This window comes from Sinocyclocheilus anshuiensis, unplaced genomic scaffold (genome assembly GCF_001515605.1).
Source record: "Sinocyclocheilus anshuiensis isolate Anshui unplaced genomic scaffold, SAMN03320099.WGS_v1.1 scaffold117, whole genome shotgun sequence".
NCBI lineage: Eukaryota > Metazoa > Chordata > Actinopteri > Cypriniformes > Cyprinidae > Sinocyclocheilus > Sinocyclocheilus anshuiensis.
The window spans coordinates 3,650,010-3,661,017 of NW_015536624.1; the positions used below are offsets into that span (position 1 = coordinate 3,650,010).

The 11,008-nt window shown below is 38.3% G+C and overlaps 1 protein-coding gene across 1 annotated transcript in view; it reads left to right on the forward strand.

Annotated features, from left to right (window-relative positions):
- The window catches only part of LOC107704761 (G-protein-signaling modulator 1-like), a 32,041-nt gene extending 21,705 nt beyond the window's left edge, over positions 1–10,336 (forward strand). Inside the window, exons 11-14 of the mRNA XM_016507766.1 lie at positions 2,771–2,935; positions 6,162–6,318; positions 6,915–7,120; positions 9,491–10,336. Of these exons, the coding sequence (XP_016363252.1) occupies positions 2,771–2,935; positions 6,162–6,318; positions 6,915–7,120; positions 9,491–9,685 (723 nt within the window). The 3' untranslated portion in view covers positions 9,686–10,336. The remainder of the gene's footprint in view (positions 1–2,770; positions 2,936–6,161; positions 6,319–6,914; positions 7,121–9,490) is intronic.
- The last annotated feature ends 672 nt before the right edge of the window (positions 10,337–11,008 follow it).

The window sequence follows — 11,008 nt, forward strand, 5'->3', positions numbered from 1 at the left end:
TTTCAACATTGATAATAATAAGAAATGTTTCTTAAGCAGCAAATCAGCATATTAGAATGATTTTTGAAGGATCAAGTGACACGGAAGACTGGAGTAGTGATGCTGAAAATTCAGCTTTGATCACAAGAATAAATTACATTTTAACATATATTTACATATATTTTAATATCTAATAATATTTGACAATTTTTACTGTATTTCTGATCAAATAAATGCAGTCTCTGTGAGTTCTGTCACAGTCGTTTTGCTCTGTTGTTCAGGAAAACTCTGCAGCTCTCTCGGCAGCTGAAGGATCAGGTGATGGAAGCTCAGGCATGTTACAGTCTGGGAAACACATACACTCTGCTGCAGGAGTATGAACGTGCCATAGATTATCACCTCAAACACCTGCTCATCGCTCAGGAGCTTAACGACAGGTGTGAGCCGTGAACACACACATGCACACACACACACAGACTCGCTCTCACATCAGCACAACTCTGAGCAGTAACGTGTTCTGTGTGTCTGGTAGGGTCGGGGAGGGCCGGGCCTGCTGGAGTCTGAGTAACGCTTACGTGTCATTGGGAAAGCACCGTCAGGCTCTGCATCACACCCGGAAACACCTGGAAATCTCCAGAGAGGTGAGGCCACACTGATTCTCTGTCCTGCAGTGACAGTCCTGCTTGGTGTGCGTGTAACTGTGTAGTTTGCTTTCCTCAGATCGGAGACAGGAACGGAGAGCTGATGGCCAGGATGAATGTGGAGGAGCTGATGGAGGCCCTAGGGGTGAAGGAGGCGGATCTCTCTCCGTCTGAATCTGAGTTTAAAGTGCAGGGTAACACAGTCTCAGACTAATCATATCTATACAGTATGTGTATATGCAGACACCACATTAAACACTTCACCCGGGTCACCAGGGTCATTATATACATGCATGTAATAGAAAAAATTTATCAATTTCAACATTTTAAATTTTTGTTTAGTTAAATTCAAAGTACTGAAATTTGAATCTGAAATAAAAATAATGCAATTAGTATAGATCAGGGGTGGGAAAACTTGGCCCTTCCAGGTCACTTTACTTCAGAGTTTAGCTCCAACTCTAATCAAATACACCTGAACCAGCTAATCATTGTCTTTAAGACTACTAGAAAGCTACAGGCAGGTGAGTTTTATCAGGGTTGGATCAAATGAAAGATCTGCAGGAAAGTGGCCTGGAAGGGCCAAGTTTGCCCATCACTGGTATAGATATACTGTATTTTAAATATAAAAAAATATATATCTTAAATGACAAAACACACAGCAACACTATTAAAATGTAAACTAAAATTAAAATGAAACCAAAAAATATAAAAATAAAAATTCAATATATTATTAAAACCTATAATATTATCTCAACACATAAATAACACTGTGGTGGGGCTAGTTTACACACTATATGGTCTTTTCACAATGGAAGTCTGTTCATTTTTTACATCGATTTTAAAATTATTATTTTAAAATATATAAAAAAAGCTGTCAGTGGAGTAACACGCCATATATACAAATGTATGAGACAGCTTTCTTAATCATGATTGACAGCTTATTTCAGTGCTAAAGTAATGCTGTAGTGTATGGCTGTCCAAAACTATGTCTGCAGTCTGTAAATGGATATTACATGAATTATCATCAATATTTGCTTCTTTTCTCCAACAGGAGCCAGACCCAAGTTCATCAAGAAAGCCAGCATGGAGAGTGTGGACCTGTGGAAATACAGCTCTGAAAAGGTCACATGCTCAACATCTGAGTGACCAGGATTTTACCATGCAGGACATGAACCTGAATCAAAATCTTCTTTAGCTATTGAACAAAATGCCTGTTAAACAAACCCTAACCCAAAAGTCAACATCAAATGATGGACTCTCATCCAGGAACATGTCCTTCTCGGTAGAATCACGGTCGTGCAGAAACACAGACACGTGTTGCTTTAATGCTGCTGTGATGCTGCTGTGATGCTCATGTGATGCTCTATGAAGCTGCTGTGATGCTGCTGTGATGCTGGATGTGAGGCTGATGTGATAATGTGATGCTGCTGTGATGCTGATGTGATGTTGATGTGAGGCTGGATGTGATGTTAATGTAATTTTGATGTGAGGCTGATGTGATGCTGATGGGATGTTTATGTGATGCTGATGTGATAATGTGATGCGGCTGTGTGTTGTTGTGAGGCTGATGTGATGCTGTGTTGTTGTGATGTTGATGTGACAGTGAGGCTGATGTGATATTGATGTGATGCTAATGTGATGTTGATGCGATGCCTGATGGGATGTTGATGTGATGCTGGATGTGATGCAGTGTTGTTGTGATGTTGATATGATGCTGATGGGATGTTTACATGATGCTGATGTAATAATGGGATTTTGATGTGATGTTTATGTGATGCTGATGTGATAATGTGATGCTGCTGTGTCTTGTGAGGCTGATGTGATGTTTATGTGATGCTGATGTGAGGCTCATGTGATGCTGATGTGATGCTGTGTTGTTGATGTGACAGTGAGGCTGATGTGACGTTGATGTGATGCTGGATGTTATGCTGATGTGAGGCTGATGTGACGTTGATGTGATGCTTGATGGGATGTTGATGTGATGCTGATGTAATGTGTTGATGTGAGGCTGATGTGATGCTGGATGTGATGTTGATGTGATGCTGATTTGATGCTGTGTTGTGATGCTGATGTGAGGCTGATGTGATGCTCGATGTGATGTTGATGTGATGCTGTATGTGATGCTGATGTATGCTGCTGTTGTGCTGCAGAATGGAGATGCTCCGGATGTTGATGGTATTTCGAGGAGGTCAAGGAACCAGCTGTATCAGTCTAGCAGAAGCAAAAGTTACGCAGACAGTCAGTCATCAGATGAGAGACATTGGCTCGACTCACCTGTGGACACTGATGACATCACTGTTCATGTCACACCTCCAGTGAGTATCTATCTGTCTGTCTTGTCTGTCTGCCTGTCTGTCTTTTTTCTGTCTATATAAGCTTGTTTCCTCATGGGGACCAAAAAAGTCTCCACAAGGTCACATACTATATACTAAATACTCATAATGATCAGACACACACACACACACACACACACATTTATGAATGTATATAATTTCAAAACCTAAGCTGTGTATGTGTATATACGTATATATATATATATACAGTGGGTACGGAAAGTATTCAGACCCCCTTAAATTTTTCACTCTTTGTTATATTGCAGCCAAGTGCAGCAGTGTTTTAATGAGATGAATAGTTTTTTTGCTGACAGTCATAGAGTGTAAGTGTGCAGATGTGTCTGTCTGCAGGGCTTTAATTCAATCTGTTTTAAAGTGCTTCACTAAAGGTTTCACTTGATAGCCGTGGCTCTCTGTGTTCCTCTGTTAATCAATACACACCAGCTGCGTGGCTGCTAATGCATCTGTGTGCATGTGACTTTCCCAGAGGATGGGGAATATATGAAAATATGTCTCAGTGTGCATCATTTCCTGCTGCTGACGCCTGTTCACGACTATCATCTTATATTACACTGTGACATTATTTTACCAAGTTATTGGATTGCAAAAAGTATTTCTACATTATAGTAGCAAAGAAAAATAAAAATTTTGGTAGTAAAATAAAAATGTTGGTATATTGTTTCAGATTATAAATAGATTTAGACTACTATTTTGATACTGTTTTAGCTGCTTGATTCTTTTATTTGATCCTAATTGCAGCTTACTCAAACCCTTTACAATACAAAAGCAGTAATTTTGCATAGAGGCTTCACTCATGATTGTCATTATTTTAGGATCATTTTTAGCTAATTGTAGGTTCATTGTTGACATGGTAATACAAATAAAGACCCCAGTACTCGACCTTCGACACGCACAGTGTCGGTGGTTGTTTTAGGGTTTATGCGTGTGACCAAAGGCCATAACACCAGGGTCAGGGGTTTCTATGGAAACCGTGATGATGTTATTTGGACAAAGACCTTTCATGGTCCATTCACTCGCTCTCTCTCTCCGTATCTCACCCTCCGTGTAACTGAATTATTGAAGTAAATGCATGAGCAGCAGTGAGAGCTGAACAGAGACAGACGAGCAGTCAAGGGAAGGTGTAGCAGAGACCGGACGCTGACGGATGACAGACATACAGGCTGAAGAATGTGAGGTTTTGCTGTGCATGACTTTGTATTTGCACATATTTGTATGTGTTCGTGTGTATTAACAGTCTGCGTTCTTTGAGGGTGTGTTTAAATAGTTTGTTTAACAGTCTCTGTTCATTATTGACCCTAAAATCCGTCCTCCCTCCCCCAACCGACCCATAATCAGAGCCAAATTAATGAGTTGTTTTCCCACAGTCAGACACAAAGATGGACAGAGAGAGAAAGATAGGATGCACACTGATGGAATAGAGCGAGACGCATCTGTGATTGGATGATCGGGCTGTGGATTAATGAATCACTTCATAAGTATTCATATTTAGTCTCACTATGATAGTGATCTGCTGGCTTTATATTGCGTTGCATTGTAAGATTGTGCTGTCAGGACACTTGAGCCTGAATGTGATTTGGTCTTGTGTCGCTCGATGAGTTGGGATGTGATGATTAAGTTTTGTCATGATAGGTAATTGTCTAACAGTGGTTGAATGTAATTAGTATGCATGCTGATACAGGACAGCGGTTGTTATGGTGGAATGTGCCGTCAAATGTGCCTGGTTTGTGGAAGTGTTGTTGGATAGGGTTGGGTCGCTCCGCATGCTCATTTCACTCTATTGACTGATTCCAGATCACTGAATCAAACAGCAGCTTATGTGCCACTGGCTTTAAGGTGACTTTGAATCAGGATGACTGAGATGTGTTAAAAGGCATTTTGATTTTTAGTTATGCATCTTTTAAGATCTTTAGTTTTTGTTTCTTAGTCTTGGTTTCTGTACCCTGCTATGGAGAGTGTTTTAGTGTTTGTGTATCTGACCACTGAAAGGTCATCGTGACACACACACACACACACACACACACACACACACACACACAGACAGACAGACACACACACAGACAGACAGAGCTGTTGAGATGTAGATAAGCGCTCACATGAGCATTCACTAAAGTCAGGACAGATACACCAACACATGACCAAGAACCCGAGGTTCATACGCTCATATAATACTGCATTTTCCCTAATATGATCTGGTGAATGTCACAAAACATGTTAGGAATTTATATATATATATATATATATAAATAAATAAATTACTTAAACAGAAAATGAAAAACATGAAACGAAAAATATGAACTCTATTTATAGGACCCAAACCTATCAATAGAATTAATAGAATTGGGTCCATTTCTCATTACTTTAAGGTGAAAAAAGAAGCTTATATATTGTTTAAATAATAGTATTTATGTTATAGCTTTTTTTATCATATATCACCATATCTTTAAATTTATGGTAATTTAGAAAATTACTGTAATTTTACAGTATACCAAATATCTAATTACAAAAGAAAAAATGAAGAACATAAATTTTAAAAAACATTTTTTGCATGGTGACATTCCCCCATTTTCATTACTATAATGTGAAAAAAATATGATATATTGTTTAAATAATAGTAAAGTATTTAGATTGTGGCTACAGTATATTTATTATGCATGATAGTATCTTTAAATTTATGGTAATTTAGAAAAATTGTATTACAGTAATTTTATAGTATGCAATAAAAGATTAATTACAAAAACTAAATAAACATCAAAAGTAGAACATCTGGATGCATTAAATAGAGACATTAAAGAGACTTTTAAACTTTTTTAGACTTATAACGTAAATAATATCACAATGCAAGAAAAAAGAAACCTAAAAGCTTTTCTTTATGCTCTTTTATTTATTTATTTTTTAGATCTTTTGATTTACATACTGTATATTATTTGTTCCACTTGTACTCCATGATGTTTTTGTTTTTCTTTATCATAAACATAACTTTCACCCATATGCTACATTTAGACTGTAGTGCAATGTGATTTAGGCTCTATCCATTCAGAGTCTAATGGCTAAGAGTGATGGATGAATGTGGCATAATTATCTTTTGAACGTGCACACTGATGTCATACTGTGAATGTAACTGCTCTGATTACAGCTGATTGTGTAATGGTGAGCGATGAGCTGATGTTCTGATGTGTGTTTTCTGCAGAAACTGGCTCGTGACGCGTCAGATGAGGACTGCTTCTTTGACCTGTTGAGTAAGTTTCAGAGCAGCCGTATGGATGACCAGCGCTGTCAGCTGGACGAGCCGCCCAATGGAGAGAATGCCGGAGGAGCGGATCCAAACACACTCAATGACATGATCGGTCAGTCACACCGTCTCTCTGACGCTCAAGAGATCTCACTGTTCCTTAAAGGAAGAGATCACACAACTATTAATTATTTTCAGCATTCATTAATACATTTTAAAAAACAAAAGTTGTATCTGTTCATAGTATGTAATGGACCTGAGCTAACATGAGCTCACAATGAACAGCTGTATTTTTTTTATTAAGTAGCGTTTACAAAGAAAAATAAATGCAGTAACAAATACACTGTTCGTTGTTTGTTGTCAATGCATTAACTAACATAAACTAATGGGACCTTATTGTAAAGTGTCACTGTTTTTTTTAAATATTTTGAATTAATTTTTATCTTTGCAATTTCCCCTTTAATTTTAATTAAAAGTTTTAGTAATTTTGTAATTTTAAATTCATAATTTGATTTATTTTTCCCTGAAATCAACTTATGTACTAAAATTATACCTTTTTTCCCCCATCAAATGCATTTGCATTTTCTAATTTGCTTGAAAAACAGTTTAGTCAGGACCACCTTTGTCCAAAGATCTGACGAAGCTCATCATCATTGTGAAATGATCACAGATTAAAATCATAAAGCATGAGTTGTTTGTGCTGTTTCTCAGATGCCAGTCTGCTGACGTCTCCCCAAACGGAAGAGCTCTTTGATTTGATCGCCAGCTCTCAGAGCCGCCGTCTGGACGATCAGAGGGTGAGCGTCAGTAACCTGCCCGGACTCAGAATCACCCACAATAACCTGGGCCACCTGTGTGGAGAGAGCGACCCGCAGGAGCCCAGCGACGACTTCTTCAACATGCTCATCAAATGCCAGGTGAGGCGTAGAGCCTTCAGTAATCAGTGAAAGACTAGATTGAGACTAAATGTGTCTGGGGTGTTTTAACTCACAGTGACTTTAGTTCTGTTCTAAACTCCAGTGAGCTACCCAGAAACATCCTTCTATATTATGAGTGCGTTCGGCGTTCCCAATGTCAAGGCTATGAACTAAAACAATTTTTTTAAATGTTGAATTGAAGCTAAAATAAAATATAAATATTACATACATGGATCATCTCCTCATCTACCACCAGTGTGCAGCATCCACCTGGATGATGCGACGGCAGCCATAGTGTGCCAGAACGCCCACCACACACCAGCTTACTGGGGGAGAGGAGACAGAGTGATGAAGCCAATCAGTATAAATGGGGATTGTTAGGACTAGGAGGCCATGATGGTCAGAAGCCAATGGGGCTAAATTTGGCCAGGATGCCGAGGTCACACCTCTACTCTTTTTGAAAGACATCCTGGGATTTTTAATTACCACAGAGAGTCAGGACCTCGGTTTAACGTCTCATCCGAAGGACAGTGCTTGTTGACAGTATCGTGTCCCTGTCACTATACTGGGGCTCTAGAACCCACATAGACCACAGGGTGAGCACCCCCTGCTGGCCTCAATAGCACCTTTTCCAGCAGCAACATAGTTTTCCAGGAGGTCTCCCATCCAGGTACTGACCAGGCTCAACCCTGCTTAGCTTCAGTGGGCGACCAGTCTTGGGCTACAGGGTGATACATAAAATATTTGAAATGAAAATTTGAAGTTAGCTGAATTCAGTTCCGATCCTAGACTTCTGGGGGCCCTACGCATAACTGTGTTGGCGAGGGGGAAGTGGAGTTGGGTATGAGTGGTTATGAACAAATGAATGAAACGCATTTGTCCGTGTTTCACACCGTCTCGAATCGCGCTAGCGGAAAGCGCTTGAGAAACAGTGTCTCTTCCGCAGCTCGGTACGCTTTCAACTCGTTTTTTTAGTCTCGAGCAAGACTTTACAACGTTCACATTACATGATTTGAGTGATTTTTTACGTAGAAAGGGCGACAGCGCACCGCATTAAAATAAATGATCATTCATGTTTTCATAACCGCTGGCTAAATTCAAAAACGAAACTAAAATGAAATCATCCTTGAGAGCAAGGGGCCCCCTGGTGTTTCGGGGGCCCTACGCAGCTTGCGTATTTTGCGTATAGGGAGGATCGGCTCTGGCTGAATTGACTGAACTAACTGAAATAAAATAACTTAAGTTGAAGAACTACAATTACTAAAACTGAAACAAAGCAAAATAGAACTATTAAAAATTACACAGTTTGAAAGAAAAAATGACAAAAATGCAAAACAAAACTACAACTCAAACAAATTTTATTTCAGTTACATTTCTAATTTGAGTTTACGTTTAAAAAAAATTTATTATGGTCTTTTGTCATTTTTCATATTTTAGAATTATTTATAGACTATTATAGCATATTTTGAATAGCTTATTTTTTATTTTCAGTTTTAATTTTAATTTTTGTAATCTCATGTGCTTTTGTCATCTTTATTATTTCCCCCCAAACATTTCTATTTATCTTTATTTTTATTTCAGTTTTAGTAATTTTAGCACTTCAACTTCAACACATTTATTTCAGTCAGTTGCCTAGGCAACAATTCTAATTTTAATTTAAGTTTTTGTAATTTTGTTTTGTGCTTTTGTCATTTTTAAATGTTTCTATTTTGCTTTATTTGTATTTCCATTTTAGATTTCAATTTAAAATTAATTTGGTACTTCAACTTCAACTTCAACTTATTTAATTTCACTTGCCAAGGGAGCATTTCTTTGAAAAAAAAAAGAAAAGGAAAATGGCAAAAACTAAAATGAAAATAAAATCAGAAAATAAATCTAATTCAAAATATGACATAAAAACTATAATACAATATAAGTAATGCTCAATTATGAAAACAAAAGGACATAACAAAATGAGTCAAATTGAAATTAAAATGAAAACTGAAAGTAGAAAAATAAAAGCTAATTCCAAATATTTTTAAAAATATTATAATAGTACATGAATAACACTAATAGGCCTGTAATAGTACATAAATAACTTCATGTACTTCAAGTAAAATCAAAGAACGAATGGGAATGAATTAAGTCATTTTGACTTAATCTAGCCAAAACAAAGTTCATTTAGAGTTTGTTTCAGTGGTTCAAAACAGCTTGCCAGCACAAACCTTCTGGAGAACGTGTTAAGTTGTGAATCAAGTTAAGTTAGTGGCATCACTGCTGCTGGTTAGTTATTCCCAGCACTGCTGGAGAAGTAACGCATGTGTGTTTGTGTCAAATAAAAACAGCTGTCTTCCACAGCCTAGTGAACTGTTTCTCTTTGCATTTGTTTAGTCGTCCAGGATAGATGACCAGCGCTGCTCTCCTCCTGAAGGGGGTCCACGGGCGCCAACCGTCCCAGATGAGGATTTCTTCAGCCTAATCCAGAGAGTTCAGGCCAAGCGAATGGACGAGCAGCGTGTGCAGCTCCTGTCTGACGAACAGGAGCCGGATGAGGACGAGAGAGAGCCAGGGGCCACAGACTCCTGAGAAAACCTGGGGCCAAATAACACACGCAACGAGGACCGAATGAGAAAGGACATTTGATGGGGAGTATTTTAGATTGACTCTTTCATGAGATGAAGAAATGTGCACAAAGAGACGCAAGTGAAACATGAAAACACAAGTGCCATCTCAGTATACGGTGCAGATTTATGCCTCCTGTGCTTTACAGCCAATGATCCATGACGTTTAATAGAGATTATACTGACTGGAGGAACAGATACTTGGGACGCAACTCTCTGGGCGAATTCACATTTGCAAACACTGCCTGCACTGTTTCAGCACCTGATTAACAAAATAAATGTAACAAATCATGTGCAAACACTGTAAAAAGTAGTTTGGTCTTCTGTTTTTTTAGCAAAATATTTAAACAGCAGGAGAGCTGATGTACTTTACAGAGACCGTACAGCATCCAGATGCCTGAAGCGGCACTTTTTAAAATGCCCAAAATGTCTGGATCTGAAAGTACAGCCAGTTAAAACCAACTTCTCCATTTGATAATTTATGCATTTAGCAGACACTTCATAAACAGTGACTTATGGTAAAACAAAGGAAAAAAAGCAAGAGACTTCACATTATCTACATATTAAAGGGATAGTTCACCCAGAAAGGAAAATTTGCTGTTGTTTTACTCATTCTCAGGCCATCCAAGATGTAGATGACTTTTTCTTGAGTAGAACAGTAAAGATTTTTTAGCTGAAACCATGGTGATTCATAAAATGCAATTCAGCGACTACCCATCTTTGAGAATAAAAAAAAGCATATCAGGATGAATCAAATGAATAACCGTGGCTGACGATATTTTGAGGTCTTATGAACCAAAACAATCAGTCTGTGCAAGAAACTAAACATTATTACCTGTAATCCAGAGCCTCAGACAAACAGTCTGTTCTTTTTGGTGAACTAGTTGAACCAGTTCACCAAATCAAACTGAACCATCTGAAACCGTTTGCAGCTCGAGCAGCACAGATCTACAAGTTACTCAATCAAAACTCCTTTTCAGATGCCTGACAGTCACCGCAACTCGAAATGAGCCAAAATAGCGCCGTATCTGATCCTATGATGAATGAACTCATTCAGCGCTCCAGTTCATCCAACACACGCTGAACTCATGAAACAGTTCCGACACACACCGAAGACCAATGAGCCGCTGATATGCGCATGCGTGAACCGAGCACTTGAATAAAGGGGCCAAATGAAAGGTTTTGCATTGTTTATTATGCTTTATGTAAAAAGGTGAGCTGATGAAGACTAGTTTATTCACATTTATATGCTTTAGACATGTAAAACATCCACATTATACATCACTGA